The sequence below is a fragment of the Crocodylus siamensis genome, chromosome 4 (assembly GCF_052110815.1).
Source record: "Crocodylus siamensis isolate JL-2025a chromosome 4, ASM5211081v1, whole genome shotgun sequence".
In the NCBI taxonomy this organism is placed as follows: Eukaryota; Metazoa; Chordata; order Crocodylia; family Crocodylidae; genus Crocodylus; species Crocodylus siamensis.
In genome coordinates, this window is record NC_143398.1 from 238,323,124 (window position 1) to 238,345,651 (window position 22,528).

At 45.6% G+C, this 22,528-nt stretch overlaps 1 protein-coding gene across 6 annotated transcripts in view; it reads left to right on the forward strand.

The window, feature by feature from the left end:
- The window catches only part of MYLK (myosin light chain kinase), a 346,647-nt gene that overhangs the window by 218,032 nt on the left and 106,087 nt on the right, over positions 1-22,528 (forward strand). For all 6 annotated transcript variants that reach the window (XM_090045981.1, XM_090045986.1, XM_090045983.1 and 3 more), the window contains 2 exons: positions 11,233-11,313; positions 11,661-12,517. In XM_090045981.1, the coding sequence (XP_089902107.1) occupies positions 11,233-11,313; positions 11,661-12,517 (938 nt within the window). The remainder of the gene's footprint in view (positions 1-11,232; positions 11,314-11,660; positions 12,518-22,528) is intronic.

Sequence of the window (22,528 nt, forward strand, 5' to 3'; positions counted from 1 at the left end):
CACAAGTGACCCTTAATTCACCTCAATTGCACCCTGATAGCATGTGCACCAAGCCAGAATGAACACTGTATTTTCAAAGTAGGATCGCTTAGAGCAGTGCAGCTGTTTGTAACATGGACCTTCCTATTAAAAAAAGTCTTTTCAGGTGTGGATTAAAGTCCATCCCATAACATTTTGATAATTAGAAATACATTGTGGCCTTACCTTGTGCTATTTGCTTTGCAGCAGTGAAACCTATTTAACAAATGTAGACTTTTTATGTCATATACCTGTTTAACAAATGTAGACCTATTTAACAAATGTAGACCTTTGGTCAGCCCGCAGTTGGAGTACTGCATCCAGTACTGGGTGCCGCACTTCAAAAGGGATGTGGCCAGCCTGGAGAGGGGTCGGAGGAGGGCCACCTACTTGGTGAGAGGGCAGCAGGACAGGTCCTACGCAGAGACTGAGGGACCTGAACCTGTTCAGCCTCGGCAAGAGGAGGCGGAGGGGGGGCCTGCTGGCTGCCTACAAACTTATCAGGGGAGATCAACAGGAAATAGGTAGAGCCCTTTTCTCCCCAGCACCACCTGGGGTGACGAGGAACAAGGGTAATAAGCTGATGGAGAATAGGTTTAGGTTAAAGATCAGAAGGCAATATTTTACAGTTAGGGTGACCAAAATCTGGAACCAACTTCCCAGGGAAGTGGTTCTCGCCCCTACTTTGGACAAATTCAAGAGGAGGTTGGATGATCACCTGTCTGGGGTCTTGTGAACCCAGCATTCATTCCTGTCTGTGGTAGGGGGTCAGGCTAGATGATCTGTTCAGGTCCCTCCTGATCCTAGCTACTGTGATTATTTTTGAACTGATTCTGATTTTGTGATGATTCACTTTTTGGCAGACACCACGAGGGGCCAGTGGGGGAGATTATGCTTAAGGGCAACCAACATGGGTTCATTAGAGGCAGGTCCTGTCAGACCAACCTGGTGGCCTTCTACAACCAGGTCACCAAATCCTTAGATGCAGGGGTAGCAGTGGACATCGTCTTCCTGAACTTCCAGAAGGCCTTCGACACTGTCTCTCACCCCGTTCTCATTAAGAAACTGGGGGACCGTGGTGTCGACACCTACGCAGTCAGTTGGGTCGCCAACTGGCTGGAGGGCCACACCCAGAAAGCGGTGGTGGACGGGTCATTTTCGACCTGGAGGGATGTGGGCAGTGGGGTCCCCCAGGGCTCGGTCCTCGGGCCTGCACTGTTCAACATCTTCATCAGGGACTTGGACAAGGGGGTAAAAAGCACCCTGTTCAAATTTGCTGACAACACTAAGATGTGGGGGGATGTGGGCACGCTAGAAGGAAGGAATAGGCTGCAATCATACCTAGACAGGTTACAGGGGTGGGCGGATGAGAACAGGATGGGTTTCAACACAGACAAGTGCAAAGTGATGCACCTGGGGAGAAACAACCAGCACCATGCCTACAGGCTGGGGAACTCCCTTCTCGTCAGTGCAGAGGCGGAAAAGTCATCGTTCACTCCAAGATGAACATGGGCCGGCAGTGTGGGGAGGCAGTCAAGAAGGCCAACTGCACTTTGTCATGCATCCAGAGATGCATCTTGAGCAGGGCCAAGGAGGTGATCCTCCCCCTCTATGCGGCACTGGTCAGGCTGCAGCTGGAGTACTGCGTCCAGTTCTGGGTGCCGCACTTCAAGAGCGATGTGGACAACATGGAGAGGGTCCAGAGGAGGGCCACCAGCATGATCAGGGGCCAGCAGGACAGGCCCTACGAGGAGAGGCGACGGGACCTGAACCTGTTCAGCCTCCAGAAGAGAAGGCTGAGGTGGGATCTAGTGGCCTGTTACAAACTAGTCAGAGGGGGCCAGCAGGCACTGGGGGAGTCCCTGTCCCTGCCAGGAGTGACCAGGAATAATGGTCACAAGCTGGCAGAGGGTAGATTCAGATTAGACATCAGGAGGCACTACTTTACTGTCAGGGCGGCTAGGATCTGGAACCAACTTTCAAGAGAAGTAGTGCTGGCTCCTACCCTGGGGGTCTTTAAGACAAGGCTTGACAATCACCTTGCTGGGGTCGTTTGACCCCAGTAATCTTTCCTGCCATGGCAGGGGATCAGACTCAATGATCTGCTCAGGTCTCTTCTGATCCTACTACTAACTATGCAACTATGTATAGAACTGAAGAATTAATAGAATTTCAAGAAGGAAACAGCAATCATAACACTGACTTAATGGGGGTTAGCTTGGGCTCTTACTCCTACTTGAAGTATTGCCCTGAACCCCCACATCCACATGCAAAAACCTCTCCCTTTAGCTCAGTGGTAGTTTTAACCCCAGGTTAACTGCTGCAAGTAGTAATAGAGGTTAGAAACCAAGGTTTCTACAGATTAGAAACATTCACTCAGCTCCTAACCCCCTGTTTTACAGTGAGGTCACACAATAAATGACTCAAGTGCCTGTAGCCATCCAGTCCTTCCCACACTTTCCACTGTTTGCCAAGGAGAACAGACAAGTGTTGCTACAAGTCACTAGAACTAGTAGAGTAGTTCATCTTACCGCAGCACAAAGAATAATGGGGTGTGCCCCAGGGAGCGCTAGCTGTCCACATAGGAGATCATAGCAGCATCAAGAACACAGTAATTCAAGGAGAGCTTTGCAGTATGACTGCTCCCACGTGGCCTACATTAACCTAGGTGCTCAGACATTTGCGTTAATCGCCTGCTGTAACTGCAATGATGATATGCCCTAAACTGGAAGACTCACAACTTTATAAATGCAACTAGAAAGTCCAGGTAGTAGATTCTAGTGAAATCCTCTGAAGAAACTAGCACAGCAGAACATTTTTACTGGGCTTGATGCTGATGTGAAATATTTAACAGAAAAAAGAATTAAATAGTACGTAAGATTAATCCATTTTACAGGAGGGAATTGTAGGGGATCCCACAATGGATTTCCATTTTTTTTCTTAATCAACAATAAGTAAAAACTGTTGTAATTAAAGCTGGTTCCTAAAATCAATTCCCATGTAAAATTGCAGTTACCAATTAGGGAACAGAAATAAAAACACATCCCTTAGATAACCAATCACCTACTCAGTGCAGTGGATAAGAAATAGCCTGAGAAATATTAAAGGGGCCAGCTTACCAGCTGCTTTAAATCAACACAGTTCCACTGCATTCAGTGGAGCCAATGTGATTTATAGGAGCTGAGAGTCTAACCTGAGGTTAATAGTCCATGAATTGGCCATTTTGTCCTGTACACTTGGTTGTTTCCAGAGAAGATAGATGCTTCTTTACCAGTCCCAATACTACCTGGGATAGTGGTAGCTAACTCTAGTTTCTTTCTCTGTAACTCTGTTCTAGTGGGGTTTCTGTGTCTCTACTGCTAGATTCTGAATGGCATAACTAAGCAGTGCCAGTCCCCAGCATCTAAGGCACTCAAGCTGGTAATATGCTCTTTGGTATCTTGAAATCTTGTCTGATGCCAGAAGTCACATTCAGGATGACACTGGGTGCATCTATACGTGGTATTAAGGTGGCAAAATAAACTCTGGTGCTGTTTGCACCCAAGTCAGCTACTCCCAGACGCAGTGTCTACATGTGCACCGAGGACCACAGGTGGCAGAGGGTCCGGGGGACAGCCCTGGCTCCAAGTGGTGGCACTGGGTGGCGGAGGGGCTAGCCGGGGCACAAGGGTACTAAAGTGCAGGTCTGGGTAGCAGGCAGCCCCTCATGCCCCAGCCAGCCCTGTCACTATCTACACATGCATTGCAGCACACATAATTACTCTGCTGTAAGATAGTACTGTGGCAGAGTTAATCAATTTACTGTGCGCTAATACTGATGCACTTGAAGACTGTGACAAATTAGTCAACTCCGCAGTCAAGCACATATATCGATGCGCCCACCAACTCCTGTTGACTTCAGTGGTGCCCAGATTTCAATGTTAAAGAATCACAAATGGATTCAGTGCGGTATTTAAGAGTCTTTTCTACATGGTTCCCTAAATGCCATATGTTATCCTTTCAGGAGTGTACTTGGTAGCCATGTTGGTCTGAGACAAAAAGACATACAAAAAACTAGAACTCTTGGTTCCAAAATTATACCTTTTATTAGACCAACTGGAAAATGGCAAGAAAATTGTCCTTTTCTGCAAGCTTTCAGGAGCAAAGTCCCATCGTCAGGCTCTGGAAAAAGTGTAGATTGTACAAGATGGTAAAAAGTCCCCATAGGTAGGAAATAAACTTCATTTTTGCACAGAGGAAGCTGAAGATGGAAGGCTGTCCCTCTGGGTCCATGAGAGTGTCTTTGTGAGCTGCGTTGAGTAGCTCTTTGATGTGTTGATCAGATAGGATTCCTTCCCTGGAGGTGTCAGATGGCAGGCAGGGAGGTAAAAAAAACTTCCTTGTTCTTCTGGAATGAAGTTTAAAATCCAAAATCAGCTAAAATTTGGCATCTTCCATGTTTCAGGGGTGTGTTTGGTAGCTGTGTTGGTCTGAGACAGAAAGACATACATATGTTATCATTGTCACTCTGATTTTCCATTCAAAGACAGAGTTAAATATCTTTAGCCCTTCAGAGTTTCACCACATTGGATCAAAGCGAATCTACACAGGAATACAGCTCAACCAGGTCATTATGTTCCATCTGTGGCTCCTCCCCAATGCTCTCTTCTTCCTGGTATACATGCTGTAGGGCAGAGGTTCCCAACCTTTTTTATACTCCGGACTGGCAAACTCATTCAAAGAATTTTGGCGGGCCAGGTATAGAAACCACCTAATTTACATATTTAAATTTTATTTTTATGTGGCGGGGGAAGGGATTGCAAGGAACATCAACAATAAAGGAAGAGACAATAGCTAAAAATCATACATACACATCACTAGCTGGCTAATGTTAGCTAGCTAGCTACCAAGGACACAAGGAGGAGACAAGCCAGATGTTAGTAGCTCTGGCAGTCTCTGATACAGAAGTGACTAGCCACAGTCCAATTTCAAAAGCGATGACATTCTTGTCCAGCCAATCAGCATGGTGTGGGCATGGCCTGGGCGTAGAACTGTTGCTAGCAGTGGTTAAAGCTCATGCCATGACCCGGAGCCAGCCCTTTGCAGCCTGGTACTGGGCTGTGGCCCAGTGCTCTAGAGGTCTAAACAGATGTTGCCTTTGTCCCAAGAGAAAGCCTTTTGTCCCAGGATTGTACAGACACAGGAGTCCATTGTTCTGCTTTAAGTACCTGTGAAGCATGCAAGATCTCATGTGCTAACACTTTTCCCCCAGGACGATGCTGTGTACATCACATATCATGTAAATTAGTTGCAGGTTGTTCCAGGGACAAGGCTGTCAGGCTGTTTGCTCTCACTGGCCGCCTACTGGCAGCAAATCAGCTTGGAAAGGATGTGTGTGTAAATGGCTGTGCTGCTCCTTTTTTAATCTAGATTAAAACCCAGGAAAGTCGGGACCACCTGAAATGAGATGTCTGTTCATAGCTTTAGTGCAAAGGCAAACAAGGAAACTAGAAATAATGGCCTGAGCTCCTAATGTCAAACCATTGTCTTCAAAATAACAGCCTCACATCTGAGAGCTCAAGAATCACTGCTGCCCCTCAGATGCAAATCCTCTACTCTTTATGTTCACCCGCACAGTAGCAGAGCATTTCCCGAGGGTTTGACTACAGCAGTTCTCTGTCATTCTTGTTTTCTTTCGCACTCTCTCCTCCTTCCTGCCCAGATGCCGGAAGAGGCTGGTTAGTTCTGATATACTAACGCAGAATTTTTGAGGGTCTGAATACATTTTAAGGGAGACTCCTTTCTTTGAATCTCATAGAGCAGGGGTGTTCAACCTCCAGTCTACAGGCCAGAGCTGGCCCCTAGAGCTGTGTCGTCTAGCCCACAGAGCTCTCTGCAGCTCTGACAATTTGCCGGGGGGAGCGGGGACACCACTCTCCACTTTCTGGACCCATGGGGAGCCCTGCGGCCCAGATTGCCTGGCCCTGTATGCTGCAGGGTGGCATGGGGCTGTATGGGGGCAGTCTGGGGAGCCAGCGTCCAACCCCCATGTGCAAGGGCTTGATTCAGCCCTCAGAGCAGTCTCATGCCCCACATTTGGCCTCTGGGATCAAAATGTTGAACGGCAGTGTCCCAGAGCAAAGATGACCATGAAGAGCAACTGGCAAGTGCTAAATTGCATCCAGTGGCAAATTCTGTTTATCAAATATGGCTCGGGGGGGGGATGTTGCTTTAGCTGTATGCACAATGCAGTGAACAAACTCAGCTCACTGCTGTTATCAAGCAGGGTTCGGATTATACTCCGACTCTTGGGGGGGGCTGCGGTGATGGCAGCCGGAAGGAGCTGCTGCTGCCTGGGCAGCTTAGAAAGGGGCAGGGTGGGCTAGGGGCTCTTGTCTCTTATTGGGGGGGCTCTTATCTCTTATGGGGGGCTCTCGTCTCTTATGTGGGGGCTCAGCACCTCTAACTCTCCCCATATTTCAAACCCTGTTATCAAGTAGTATGCTTCTAAGGAAGGAGAGCAAAAACCTTCGCTCTCCACTCCCCCTTGCCCACCCTTCCATGCCCTGTGTTGCCAAACCTGTAGAAAAACCATGATTTTGGCCAGACTCAAAGCTAGGATACATCCGTGCAGCTACTTTGTTACCAGCAGTGCCCTTCAACTGAAGAGTCAGCCTAAAAGTACGTCACTTTCTTTAGAGCTCAGCTGTGTATCATCTGGACTTTATCTGCTTATAACTGCTTCTGAGCAAAGAGTTGAAAAGCACCACTTTGAAGCTTCACAATGAGCTTTGCAGAAGCACCAGACCTCTAGCCAGAGGTCAATGTATTCAGCCTTTCTGCTTCATTTTTTGGAAAAGATCATTCACTCCACAGTCTTTGCACCACACGCCCCAGCCCAGCAGCAATTCTCAGTCTGCCCCTGGCCATGAAGAACTGCGCCTCTCCTCCTCTTCCTGCAGGGTTTTTCCTAAGGACAAACAGACAAGCAATCACATCTGAGATTCAGTGAAAATATTTGAATAGATCCTGCCAAGAAATTAGCATTTTAAGCTATTTTGAACATAAAAGCCATTCCAAGGAAAGCTGATTCCACTATAGGGCAGGTGGCTATTTTTAAAACTGCCGCAGGCCTTGCAGCTGGGGTTTGTTTGTTTTGTTTTGTTTTGTTTTTTTAATTCTTTGACAATTAAAGATAAGTCTTGTACAAGAGTGTTGTGCAAAGCCAGGCTCCGAATTCCAGCACTTCCAAAACTGTTCTCAACAGGACGGATGCTGAACACAACTACCGTAAGGGCCCTCTGCGTCATTCCAGCACTTGGAAGGGCCAGGAGAACTCCGCTGTAGCATGTTTAGCTCAGAAGTTCCCACTCGGGGAATTATGGGGGGATTGTTGTTTGGGTATTTTTAAGTGTTTTTAAATTTCTCAAATTCAGCAAGAAATTATAGCTATACCACTGCCAACCTGGGTTTGATTCATTCTAGCATCCTATTCTTGAATGGCTTATTATGCTTGTACCAATCCTCTGAGCAGGGTATCCAGTGTCTCCTAAATACAGCAATAACTGTATTAGTTCTAAGTAGTTATAGTACTTTATTCCTGTGAAAATCTCAGTGCACTTTGAAAAGGTAGGTTGTTTGGATATTTAGACGGTGAAAATAAAAGTGAAAAGAGTGAAAACCTGGTCCCACACTGAAATCAATGGCAGAATTCACCCTCCTTTCACTAAGGACAGGAATATGAACCAAGGGACTTCAGGTGACTTGCCAAGGAAACCACAAAGCAGTGGCAGAGTCGAGATGCAAACCCAGTAGCTCTGATTCCCAGCCATTTGCCTCAAGCACGAGGCACGTATTGATCTAGGTGCTTATGTGGCCCTCTGTCCCCACAGTATCTGCCTGCTTCCCAAGTATTTTAAAATAGAAAGAATAACAAAACCTCCCTTCTTCTCCTTTCCCAGACTTCAAGAGAAACAACATAGCTAGTTACAGGACATTTTCTGTTGCCTGCTTTATGTTCTTTTGCATGTGTGAAGAACCTGAGAGAGGGCCACGTTACAGATACCAGTTCTGGATTTGGTCAGATAAAGTTGGGTCCTTATTTCCAGTGGCAGTGCCATGGACATTCAAGGTTGCGCTGCTCTGAGCGTTCTGCCTGCCTTGCTTTAGCCCAGCAGTCTCCAAACTTCTTTGATCGCGCACCCCTATCAGTAAAAAATTTTTGAGCACACCCCCCCAATATATGTATTTTTATTTATTTATAAATTTTATACATGTACTACTCAGTATAACACTGTACAAAGTTTGGAGACCGCTGTACACTGTACTACTGTACCTCCGCGTTGTGGAACTCCCACTCTTCCCTCAGGGTGCCTCGTGTACCATATGTGACACGTGACCGTCTGACATACGGACCGAGTGAGGGTGCCAGTGTCCATCCGTATATTAAATATTAGTAAAGTTTAATTTCTTTCTTATTTTTTTAGATAAAAAATAAATAGAAATAGAAATTCTAATATTTTCTTCATGCACCCCAATGGATTGTCTTGCACACCCCCTGGGGTGTGCGCACCCCACTTCGGAGACCACTGCTCTAGCCCATCCCAGCAGTGGCTGGCTTTATTGATCTGTTCAAAAATACTGGTTGCAGGCAGGTGAAACTGTGAACAGAGAGATTTGATGATGGGTCCTCTTATACCTGATGTCAGCAAACATTTACCCTCTGTGGGTGCCCTCTATGAATTGCTGATACTCTGAGCCTGCTGATACTTCGGGTTCTTCTGTCTTTCCTACTCTTGCAACAGCCTTAAAGAGAATTTAGGTTTCTTAGAGGAGAGAGTTGATCCATGTGGGATTCTGCAGTGGGCAATAAGAATGATTGCCCACTGCAGTCTCTAGCACTGGTTGCTGAGGCAGTACCTACTGTGTTTTCTTGTGTACAGCACACCCTTGAATAAGATCTGCCCTTTGTTTTTGAAAGGCAGAATTAAGGGGGAAAGAGCGTTCCTTGATCAACATTAGTAAGTAGCAGTAAAACAGTAGTAAGTAGCAGTAAGTGAATATCAGCTTCTGCAGCACACAAGGAGAAAGAAAGTATCCATAGCCAGCAACTAGGGAGCCCCACTTGCAGTACCACAGCAGTATTTTTGCTTCCCCCAGCAGAAGCCAAAACTACTATTAACATATTTCCTTGCTTATAATGCAAAACCCACTTTCCCCGCAGCTAAATGTTGGGAAAAGATATGTATTGTACATAAGAAAATAGGGTATTTCAGAGTGCTTCTACTTGTCCCCAAAACTTGTTAGAGGTGGGAAAGTGCGGGGTACTGCAAAAAGGTCTATTGAGATGCATGTAGAAGTACATCCCTTAACTGTGGATATCAAGCATTTCTTGTCTACACGTGCAAGAAGTACTGCCTCAATACCATGGGAGGAAACTGGGACACTGAGAGTTAACTTATGGCCTTGGAAACTGTTGCTTATTTATGTGTTTTCTTACTTACCTCCTACCTACAGGAAAGCTGGACCCTGCGGGAAGTAGTTGGCCAGGTCTCTCACAGCTAGTTATGGTTGGTTTAAAGGCCCGCTGGTGCACCAGCAGCAGTAGGTCTGTGTAAGGGCCACTCTTTTCTATTGAGGATGTGGGTAAGAGTCTCAGGAGATGGCTTGGATTGCCTTCCACGGTGACTTCTTGTGTACACCGGCTGATTTCCGGGATAGAGGATGGTGAATCTGTTGCGCTGTCTCTTGGCATGTTGTTCTTGGTGGGCTACAGTACCCACTTTGGGGGTAACTTCTCAGTGAAGTAATTCCTGCAAGAGGAAGGTGTTGTGTTAGGAGGTTGAGTTCTCCATCCTGGGCATTAAACATTGCATCATCTTATCTTTCTGATCCCTTAAGAAAGCAAAGGCAAAATTAGTATAAAAAGCTGCTGCTGATAAGAACGCCAATTGCATTATAAACATGTAGCTTAGTGCTAGATCCCACTCGGTATATCCGTGCTGTAAGTTGCTGAAGCTTGGGCCTCAGTGGGGAATACTCTGATGCAGTGCTCAGGAGAGTTCAGATGAACTGATGAACTGGACCCGTCAAGAAAAAGAATATAGTACTGTTTAAGAGCTAGCTAGACAAGCTTTCTGCTGAACCTGTACTGAGAGCACCTGTGTTTAAAACTTCAGTGTAGAAGGGACCAAAAGGTGTTCTTTTCCAGTAAGAGCCTCTTGAAACAGAAACAGAGCTGGAAAAAAGCCCTTGATGTTCACACGCTCCTATTTGTACATCTGAAGTCTTGAGAACGTTTCCAGTAATATAAATCGTATTTGTTTAAAAAAAAATTATCCAGGAATTTCCAGTCCATTTGTGCACTTTTGCCTAGACTGCAACACACCAAAAAATCCACCCACTAATAAAAGATCTCCCTTGTCAGTGGAAAAGGGTCAATCTCTTTTTTTCTTTTAAATATAGAACTCCATGGGGTGCAGTAGCAGCATGTATGCTGTTGTCTAGGGAAATGAAATTAAGCTTTTGGCAACCCTAAGTGAAAAGGAGATGAGCCATTTACAGCGGGGGAGGGTGCTGGGGGAGGAAAGGCACTCTAATGACTTCTTTAATGGGAGTCCTTCCCAAAAGCATCCATGGCATTCCTCTGCAAAAGGAAGAATAAGTGCTCAGCACCATATATGGTGACACTTTTATGTTTTTTAATATAAACACGTACAGACTGGAGCAATCCATGTGGCCTCGGTTGCACTGATTGGCTGGTTTGGATGAGGGAATGAGCCCCTGCTTTTAATAACTTAGTATTAGGAAAGTAAAAAGCTTGGACTTGAATAAATAAACACTAGGGCAGAGTTGGAAAGATTTTAAACATTGCAAAATAGCCCCTTCCTCTGACTGGCTTATCCAGCCTTTGTATTTGTGTTTCTTCAGCGTGTTTGTTTGGGGCTGTTTGGGATGGTTTCATCCCTCAAGTGTACTTTGATTTTTGTTAAGGGGGTGCCTGGGTGGTGTGTGGGCTTCACAATGCAAGCAGAGCAGGCTGTTTAAGAGACAGTTCCTTCAAACATAAGGGAACCTACCCAGCCTCGCCATCTGTCCGAATGCTGGTTCAGAAAATGAGAGGGACCCCCTGGGTTTGATCTAGTTAGTGCAACACAAAGTAATTTAGCTCAGGCATGTTAGAGTCTGGGAACAGGAAACATTTTCTTCTGTTCTGATTTCACTTAAACTTTTCAGAAACCAAGTTGGAGAATGCAGCTGCCAGGTGTCTCTGATGCTGAGAGAAAGTTCAGTTTCCAAAGGAGAAACGCACAGAGAGTGAGTACAGTTCCCAGGGACTTGCATGGGTGGGTTCTATTTTTTGCTCTGCTAATTCTCTGCCCTTCCAGACCCAAGCTGGCTGTGGTTCAACCTAATCCCCAAATGTGACCCAACAAATTGTTTTCATCATTGTATCAAGGCAGAGTTAGAGGAGATCTTTTTTGTTTGTGCCCTTATATGGCTCCTGAAGTCATCACTGATGCAATAAACTAATGGAGTGTGTTCCTCTAATCAACCTTCCCTTTTCTAAACACATTTTGTCCCTGCTCCGAGCTTGTTCCCTGACATTTTAAAGCAGACCCTTTCCTTGCTGTTTCTCTCTTTTTCTCTTTTGCTGAACTTAGTGGGAGGGAGCCAGCTAGCTCTGGAGAGCGAAGGGATGGTGGTGACCGTGGTGCACTAACGTTTGGGAAAGCCAGCTGCCTTCAGAGGAGCAGTGGGGAAACCAGAGCAGCTGAGGAAGAGTGGGAAGACGTGCGAGGGGTGCTAAAAAGACGAGTGGAAACCCGGGAGCACACGGAGGAGAACCTGAGGCAGCAGGAAGCAGAGCAACTTGATTTCCGTGACATTCTGGGAAAGAAAGTCAGCACCAAAAGTTTTTCCGAGGAGGATCTGAAAGAAATCCCAGCCGAACAAATGGACTTCCGTGCGAACCTGCAGCGGCAGGTCAAACCCAAGACCTTGTCAGAGGAGGAAAGGAAAGTTCACAGTCCCCAGCAGGTGGACTTCCGTGCAGTGCTTGCCAAGAAGGGCACCCCCAAAGCCCCTGTGCCGGAGAAGGCATCATCCCCCAAACCAGCCACCCCAGATTTCAGATCTGTACTTGCCTCCAAGAAGAAGCCACCGGCTGAGAATGGCAGCACCGACATCCAAGCCCAGAATGCCCGCACCAATTCTGAGGTGCCAGACACCATTGCCGAGGCTGAAACCCAGCCTAGTAAACCAGTAGTCAAAGAAGAGGAGAATGACAGGAACTGTGAGCATGGGTGCTCAATGGTAGATGGTGGGATAATTGAGCCAGAAGTTGAGAGTAAAGGAATAGCTCCATCATTTACAGAGAAGCTGCAGGATACTCGTGTAATAGAAGGTGAAAAATTAATGTTACAATGTCGGATTTCATCTGACCCTGCTGCATCTGTCACCTGGACATTGGATGACAAAGCCATCAAATCCTCGAAGTTCATTGTCATTTCTCAAGAAGGTAAATTAAATGACCTAGATGGCACACCATTGCATGCATACTCTTTAGGAATACTGTTTAGTTATTAAAAGTAATGCACTACCTTATTTGAGTGCTATGGCTGTAATGGACTCCAGATACACTGGCCTTGTTATTTCAGGGTAGTGTACAAGAAACTGGATTATTTGACATGTTTCCTGCAGATTTCCGTTTAACAGTCTGCAGATGTACTTTTTGTGAAGTCAAACATCTTGCATTCTCAAATACTGTTTAAATGTTACCAGTGTTTAAGGAGCCAGTACACAGTGTTTGTTTAAACTGAACTTTAAGGATTTACAACTTTGAAAAACAGAATAACACCATTGCTGGTTTATAAGATTGAATTTAATTCTTTATGTATGTTTAATAATTCAAGCTGGGTTTAACTGAGTTAAGAAGCATGGAAGGAAGGGAGGGATTGTTTTGTAAGATGTTTCAGCTACATGCTGTAAAAGTAGCTAAGATCAGAGCTGAGAGACTTAATTCCCTGTGTATATTTAATTCAGATGTGTGTAATGTTATTCTCTTTTAAATGATCCCATTACCTTACAAGATGCTGCAACATTCCAGGACACTAGCTCAAAACTTTGTGGATTATGAGTTTATGTCATAGACCTGCAAACGGATCAGAATTTGGCAAAAGCCCTTAAAAGAGAGCACTTCGTGTTTCCAAGTTAACAGGTATTCTGCATGATATAAAGCAGGTCATTTTAGGCTGGTTTTGCAGAGGAGAAAAGCAGGAGTATATTAGTATCACCAAATGAGCTTCCTATTGTCAGTCAATTTTGGGAAGAACCACAGAGCAGAAATAGACCTGATCCTGCAGAACCCAGAGCACAGAGGTGATTGTGGCCATAACTTAGTTTGCCACAATGCCTACTCCCTTAGCTAGGTATCACTTTCCAGGACAGCACGAGCGGTTTTAGTGAAACAATGAGAACCACAACTTTCATACAAGGGGGTCCCTTCTTCTCACAGTACAGGGATTTGAACATTAAATCAACCTCAGGGCTCTCTTATTTTAAGATGAGAAGATGCAGCAGGTGCACAGCTTCTTCTATGTCCCTGAAGTGGCTTGAGAGCTTTTCCAGTTATCTGCCTTGCTTTGTCAGGGGGCATGTCCTGCCTTAGTGCAGAATAGGGATGGTGTTGAATGCAGGAGAGGTGGCTGGAAGGAGGGGAAGGACCCCTTGAAAGAAGGACTGAGTTGCTGGGTGTGGGGAGATGGAGGGTGAAACCACATGACCTTCACTCTGAGCCAAACCTGTGAGTTTTTTTAGACTAGTGTCTTGCTGGGACAGGTTCACACCTTGTCCTTGTTGAGGTAAATCAGAGTGCAGGAATATGACCCATGTGAAAGCTTCCTCTCCCCGTCCTCTTCCTCACTCTGGAATTACAGCAAGCGACTGGGCAGCATAAAACTCTGTACCAAACTGAGATTCATTTTTCTAAGCTGTGACAAAGACCTCAGCATTTCTGCAGCCCCAAGCTGCCCTCTTGCCTGATGGCAGCTGAGTGTTAGGAAATATAAATGTTAGAAAGGAACATAGGGGTTGTGACAGGATTTTTTTTTTGAAGGCTGGAAGCCATACAGTCAGAGCAGAGTCTGTGTCTTGCCATTTAGCTGTACAAGATGCTAAAGCTTCCCAGCACGTTTGGGGCTGGTGTGATGCCATCAGATTGTGTTGCCCTCACACTTGGCAGATGTCCTGCATGACATCCCAAAGCAGCCAGTTCTTCTCACTAGGCTGAAAACAAAAGCTCATCACCAGATGCAAAGTTTGCTGCTCAAAGATGACCAACGTGTAAGAACTCAGCGCACTGCCCTTAGCATCCAGTTGTGTGGCTGCTGTTGTTTCTTTATCAAGATTAGCTCATTGACATCGTCCTTTCGCCTAGAAGCAAATAATAAATTATGAAGTCAATCCTTAAACCTTCTCCTTGAATGGAAATAAACTCTAGTAAGGTTACAATTATTTACTGTACCCTATTAGCTTACCCTTTGGTAAGTTGAGAGGAGAGCAATGAATAGCGTTCCAACCAATATCTGCTTGCTTGGGAATTTGGTGAGCCAGCTCAAGCCATGATGTGATGCTTCATTGCCTGCTATGAATTAATTAAGTAGAATTGAGTGACTCTTCACTGCAAGAAACCACCAGTTTTCTTGGTGATTTATTTTCTCCTTTCCATAAATATGGGTATGTCAGGATTTGAGGAAAGGTCAACAGCAAGGAAGAAGAAATAGTTCTTATAATAAGGCAAGGTGCAGGGAATAAGGATCCATAGGGTGAAACAGAGAAAAGCCAAGCTTAGCTTAAATAATGAGAGAGACTGCCTGAGAGTAAAAGCGGTCGTAGTAGCCACCCTATATCATGTGATGCTTTAAATCTCAATTTAATACAACAACGGTAAATATACTCAAGCAGTGAGGCTGGTGGGTAGGGATCTAGTCTGGGCTGAGGAGGCCAGGCTTCTGTTACCAGGCCAGGCTTTTCTTCCCGATGTTTCCTGTCAATTGTTTAGGACAAGTACTGCTTCTTTCTGTATATAGCAATGCCCTGATGTCCTTTGCATAGTCTCTGTGATTTGCCATAGTGTCAACAGAGAAGATCGTTGCACCGAATCACAGACTAGCTGACTCTTTTCCATCTGTAATGACTAACGAACCTGCAGATTGCCCACAAGCCTTCTGTTCCACAAGCAGCTTTCTGCCTAAGCAAGGGCAACGTTGGACCCCTGCTAAACCAGATGGGGCAACTGACAACTGACGCCCAGGAAAAAGCCAACCTATTAAATAGGTACTTTGCGTCAGTCTTTCATCAGTCCCATGGGACGCCCATGCCTGCTATGGGACAGGGAGATCCGGGTGATGGGGATCCCCTACCCTCCATAAATGCTGACCTCGTGAAGGAACATCTTGAGAAGCTGGATACCTTCAAGTCAGCCGGCCCTGACAACCTGCACCCCAGGGTACTCAAGGAGCTGGCGAGCGTCATAGCCCAGCCCCTGGCACGGGTCTTTGAAAACTCCTGGCGCTCTGGTATAGTGCCCGAAGACTGGAAGAAGGCCAATGTGGTGCCGATCTTCAAGAAAGGGAGGAGAGTGGATCCGGCTAACTACAGGCCCATTCGCCTGACTTCTATCCTGGGGAAGATCTTAGAAAAGTTTATTAAGGAGGCCATCCTTGAGGGACTGGCCCAGGCTAACATACTAAGGGACAGCCAGCACGGGTTTGTTGCGGGTAGGTCTTGTTTGACCAATCTCATTTCCTTCTATGACCAGGTGACCTATCACCTGGATGAGGGAGAAGAGATTGATGTCATATATCTTGACTTGAAAAAAGCTTTTGATCTGGTATCCCATGCTCACCTCTTGGCCAAACTGGCCAGTTGTGGCCTTGGCTCCATCACGATCCGCTGGCTGGGAAATTGGCTTTGTGGTCGGACCCAGAGGGTTGTAATTGATGGAAGTCACTCATTATGGTGTCCTGTAACCAGTGGGGTCCCCCAAGGCTCTGTCCTGGGACCCATACTGTTCAACATCTTCATTAATGATGTGGACATTGGAGTCAGGAGTGGACTGGCCAAGTTCGCTGATGACACCAAACTTTGGGGCAAAGCATCCACACCAGAAGATAGGCGGGTGATCCAGGCTGACCTGGACAGGCTCAGCAAATGGGCGGACGAGAACCTGCTGGTGTTTAACACCGAAAAATGCAAGGTTCTCCACCTTGGGAGGAAAAACCTGCAGCACCCTTATAGGCTCAGCAGTGCTACGTTGGTTAGCACTACAGAAGAAAGAGACTTGGGGGTCATCATTGACCACAAGATGAACATGAGCCTGCAATGCGATGCTGCGGCTAGTAAAGCGACCAAAACCCTGGTGTGCATCCATAGATGCTTCTCGAGCAAATCCCGGGACGTCATTCTCCCCTTGTACTCGGCCTTGGTGAGGCCGCAGCTGGAGTACTGCGTCCAGTTTTGGGCTCCACAATTCAAAAAGGATGATGTGGAGAAGCTTGAGAGAGTCCAGAGGAGAGCCACACGCATGATCAGAGGTCAGGAAAACAGATCTTACGATGACAGGCTGAGAGCCATGGGACTCTTTAGCCTGGAAAAGCGCAGGCTCAGGGGTGATCTGATGGCCACCTCTAAGTTTATCAGGGGTGACCACCAGGATCTGGGGGAACGTTTGTTCACCAGAGCGCCCCAAGGGATGACGAGGTGGAACGGTCACAAACTCCTGCAAGACCGTTTCAGGCTGGACATAAGGAAGAATTTCTTTACTCTCTGAGCCCCCAAGGTCTGGAACAGTCTGCCAGCGGAGGTGGTTCAAGCACCTACATTGAACACCTTCAAGAGCAAATTGGATGCTTATCTTGCTGAGATCCTATGACCCCAGCTGACTTCCTGCCCTTTGGGCAGGGGGCTGGACTCGATGATCTTCCGAGGTCCCTTCCAGCCCTGATGTCTATGAAATCTATGAAAGTCTGTACTGAGGCTTTTGCACCTGTAGAAAAATGAAGCTGGATATCATGAAAGTGACAGGGCAGAAAACAGGACACCTGCCACTTTGTCACTTGACCTTCCCATTGGCATTTTATGTGTCTGCTGGTTTGTAGCTGTATTTTCCAGCAGACAAGAAAGAAGCAAGTGATACTACTAAGCCATTCAACACATAGCTGTTAACCTAATAGAATTTATTTCCATTTGAGGAGATGATTGTGGTTGATAATTCATGATTTGTTTTTGCAAAATCCATACTGTGCCACATGCCATTCAAATACAAAAGGATGCCAGGTCCCATGTGCCCAATGTTTTTACTGTTACTTGAAGTTTGAACTCACCAGGTTGATTTCCCCACTGTGAAAGTAAATTGAGTGGCCTCTTTCTTCACCCACAGTTTTGTGCAATGCCTAATTACATGCTTAGATCACATTGGAGAGTATAGAAGTTTTAAATACCCAAAACCTAAGAACAGAAAACAGCTGAAGAGTTAATACCTTGTATCACCATGTCAGAGACCCTGATACAATCTCGTACCAACCTGGCACTGCAGGTTAGGGCACCTTTGTCCCTCTAAAACAATCCCTTCAGCCAATCTGGGAGCAGCATGGAGTGGTAATTGCATCCAGTCATCCTCAGCTAAAGAAAGGTTGATGCAGTGGGGAGGAATAAACTAACACCAAAGGGACAAATAATCGCAAGACACACTGCTCAAAGCAAAGGAAACTCATATGCATGACATACACCTACTTAATGAATCAAGCACTGGAATATGCCACTTCCAGAAAGAGGCAGGCCTTTGTCTCCTATCTTGTGTAGCACACACCTGTCCTCATGGAGGTGGGCTACCAGCCCACACAACCTGCAACTTAAGTGACACATGAACATGGCCTAGCACCACCTATTTGCCCTTTTGGAAACCAAATTAATACAACCCAGTGCTACTGGAAAACAAATGAGGCTGCAAGATTGATTCAGTTATGTGACCTCCTGCAGACAAATTTATCTTTGGGATGGTATGGGCATGGCAATCCATTGATTTCAGTAACATGGCCCCCTGTTGTATGCCAGTGATTCATTTATCTGGGTACTGCAGTTAAATACAAAGATATTTAAGGGTGGGTAGGTAGGTAGGTAGGTGGGTAGGTGGATGGATGGGTGGATGGATATTTCTGTAGAAAGAGAGAGGGAAAGAGAAAAACTTGCACATAATCAGTTATGACACCTAGGTGGTGCCAGGGATCTCAACAACTCTCCTGATTGTACTAATTCATTGGAAGTGACTTTCCCAGCCATGTTTGTTTCTTATTTGTAGGAACCTTTTCTCTGTCAAATACTTTTACAGTGTCTCTTGTTTGAAGAGCTCAGCCCCATTATCCCTCCATGAACCATGTTGTCAGTGGCATCAGGAAGAAGAGATGGACCTGAGCTGTGAAGCTTTGGGTCGAGATTCAAGCTGCCTTGCACTAGAGGAGCCCAAACCAGAGCACCAGATCCAAATCCATTTCTCGTTCTAAGGTCTTCAGCAAGCAAGAGAGAATATTCTACTCAAAAAAAGATCTTTGTTTCTGGGCCTCTTCCCTCAGCCACTACTTAGCCATACGCCAAACTCCAGTGTTTAATCTGAGCTTTCCAAAATGCTACCCCAGGTTGGAGCGTGTGTTTAGCTATAAAAAGCCAGAGCTTAGGTCATATAACATTGAGCACCCTGTCACAATCACTACACATCCTGGAACAGTGTCTTTTTCTTTCACCTTCTTATCCCAACCATCACTTATTCTTCCTCAACTCATGCACATTCATGCTTGCTGCCATGCTGTTAAAGTGATGTTATCCCAAACATCAAACCACAGGACTCATTTCATAGGGGGGACTTTTGTTTGTGTGAAGTGTGGTGTTCACAGGAGAACATCTTTTGCTGGCTCACAAATTTGACTGCTTGCTACTGCATACGGTGGACGTTTCTGCTCATTCTGTTTTTATAATGATGGCAGTTCTTTCAGAGCCTTTCTAAAGGTCCATTTGTTTCAGTGCTTGCAGTCGGCCCCGTTATTTTTTCATCTCTTGTAACTTAAAGTAAATGAGACAGATGAGGTAAGCAAGTACGTTCAGGAAAGGGAAATAGGGTTACAGTTACTCAGGTTAGTCATATTTACTTCTGCATGGATAGTTAACTTTCATTTGTATTGCACTTGAAAAGGTGAGGACACTCCTTTCTTTGTGAGTGATACCAAAGAAATGAATTAAGAAGGATTTAGAAGACAGAAAAAGGATTGCTCACTTGATACATGTCAGACAGGGCAGTATGGAACAAAAGTACTTAACTTATGAGCTAGTAGAGCCACGGATGGTAATTTTGTTGAGTGTTTGTACAGTAACTATCCCAGTGGGTCCCTGGTTCCATGACTGAAGGGGTGGGCACATAGTCCATTTACCACGGGGTTAAAGGGTATGAGACTTTATAGCACTTCAGCTGTTGCATTGTACTTGATTGTATGCATGGTTTTATCCTGAAGTAAGTGGAACCTGCTTTTTGGGGCTTCATCCATGACTGGGTTACATGGATACTAGATGCCATAAAAATAATAAATATCAATAGCCGGGAACAGGAACACATAAAAGAGTGAAATGGGTCAAAGTCAGAACTGTAAAACTTGCCTGCGGTGGTTAAATTATGATGTAGTATAGTACACACACGGGCGAGGTGAGTGCCACAGAGTCAGTCCACAGCCTGGACTGGATTCAGGGTCCTCTACCATGTCTGCCTGGTCCAGTGTGCTGGGATCAGGCTCTGGGGCCCTGCATGCCAGGATCGGAACCGGCACCTCCCTGTGGGCCTAAACGAGAATGCAGGGCCATGGTCCATGGGGCTCCCCACAGACCCAAATGAGGCATGCAGGGACGTTTGGGGCCCAATCCCGACATGCAGGGCTGGGCAGAAGCAGCATGGGGCACCTGAGCCCAGTCCTAGCCTGCGAAGAGCTCCATGGCCCAGATGACATGGTGCTAGGGGCAGAATCTGGCCCTGCTGTGATACACTCTGCCATTTTAACTAAATGTTTGCTCCTGCACTATAATATCTACAGCATGGGCATGAAGGATTATCATTTCTGCCTGGACCTGCATAAACACTGCAGTTTGGTATTCAACAAGCAAACATAGAGTTTTACAGCAGAATTCCCATTGATTTGAGCAGAACATGACTCCTTCACTGCTTATGTTATTTTTCCTTCCCTTGATGTCTAGGCAGCATAAACCATTGCTAATCTTATTAGCAGTAATGCCTTTAACAACTTTCTTGTGACTCAAGGTAACTCCTAAGTCTTCCTCTCAATCATGCATGTCTGTCTGCCTGCTAAATGAGCTGGCCACAACTTTTCTAATTTAGTCCTTCCTTTGTTAAATAAGTTGATAGGATGACTTTGCACTGTACAACAGAGGAATGTTTATCTGCTCTTTTTTGCACCAAGCAAATAACTGCATGAATATGTATTATTCCAAGTATGATAACTCCTTTAGATGAGGTATTGTAGGTTATAAAATCACCTGAAAAATATGATCTCCTAGACCAGTGGAGCTCAACCTTTTTAGAGCAGCAGGCCAGAGTTTGTGACCCAGCTGCACCAGGGGCCACCACTCTTCTACTTTCGGTGGGAAGGGATAGCGGGGAGAGGAAAGTGGCTGCTGTATCAGAGGGAGGGGAGAGAGAGAGGAATCATGCTGCAGAGGATTTCAGCAGCGTGATGCAGGGCAGGGGAGGAGACGCACAAGGTCAGGCTTCTTGCCACTGATCCCCCATGCCATGGGTTGGACCCAGTGGCTCCATGGCCCAACCCAGCCTGCAGGCAGCACATTACTGACCTATGTCATAAACTATTATGCTCAAGCAACCCACAGCTGTATTCGGAAGAAAAAAGGTACCTTTGCTGGTTCTGCACAGCATAAAAATTTTGGTAAAAAAGGAGGAGCAGAACCTCAAGGGTCCATAGTGCACATCTTTGTTCAGCCCTCTGAAAGGCCCATCTTTGTCTTGGTAGGCATGTATGAAAGAACATGTGTGGTGTCTGTTTTTTTCATTGACTCCTTGTGTGACCCTGGGTAGGTCACAAGACTTCTCTGTGCTTGCATGCAGAGAGCCCTGCTCTTCCTTACTATTCCTCTGTTTGCTCATGCCAGGATCTCCTTAGTCCAGGCTTGTCCAACATCACTGATGAAAATGTCTGATGTATAGTATCAGACCTAGTCCTGCTGCCTTCAAACCACACTTGAAACAGCCCTTTTACTGATGGTTCCCCATTGGGAATTACTTCTATATGCAAGATGTCATATAGCCAGCTTGGAATCCATTTCACATGTCCTTTCTTGATACTGTATAATGCTACTTTTTAATTTGAATGGTCTGTGGTAATAAATCAAATACCTTGTTAAATGCTATGCATATTAGACTCATTGAGGAGGAAGGGACCTCAAGGGTTGTCTGGTCCTGTACGATTTCCTGTACAAATGCAGGAGTGCTATTTCTAAGCTTTCGCTGTCAAATGCTTATTTCGCCTTGTCTTGAAAGGCTCCGGTGAAGGGAATGCTACCACTACCCTTGCATCTACACCTTTACTGTTATCAGTCAAACGCATCGTCTTGTAAAGAATCAAATCAGGATTGGACCTGTTTTCCATAAGTTAGTTATTTTCCTCTTTTCGTATTTTTTATCTTAGTAGTTCTCAACTGTTTTAGACTCAAGGCTTCCCTCCTTAGACTCAAGACACCCCTTGGAAAAGGCCAGCTCTTAGGTTTCAGTCATTTTCTGGATGCTATGGATTCCTATTTGAAATCTCTGGGTTTATCTTGTGAATCATGTCTACATACTGAGCAGGGCTAACTATATGCAACATTCTTGAAAGGATCTCAAGGCATCCCAGGATGCTGAGGCACCCTGGTTGAGAATCACTGCTTTATGCATTCAATCCTACATTAGCTTTTCGTTTGCTTTCTCAGGATTAATGTCACTGTGTCTGTCCAAGGTTGTTATGCTAACCTCTTCTGAATATAGATACAACTTCTACACTCCTGGAATTTCCCTGCCAGTCCAAGATCCATTAAAAATTAACATTGGTAATCCAGAGGTCTCCTCAGCCAACTCTTTTAGGCTTTCTGACTATGGATTATGTATGTCAACTGACTTAAAAATATGCATCACAGGTACTGCACTGGCAAGTATTTCATCATCTTCATGAGGACAGGGGGTCAGGGGCTCTGCTAACTAACAGCTAGGACAGAGAATTAGACACAGCTGCTGTTTCTTGCATTGTATATTTGCTTTGTGCTCTGGAGGTCACTGGCTGTAAATCTTCATGGAAGGAATGCAGCAGCCAGAGATATTTTGTCAACTCCGGCTATTTTGGTTAAACTAGAGCACAATGGAATAGCCTAAAATATGAGGTAAGGTTTTTTTGTGTTAAAACCTGAGCCTCCTGCAAAAACTGTTCCTTTC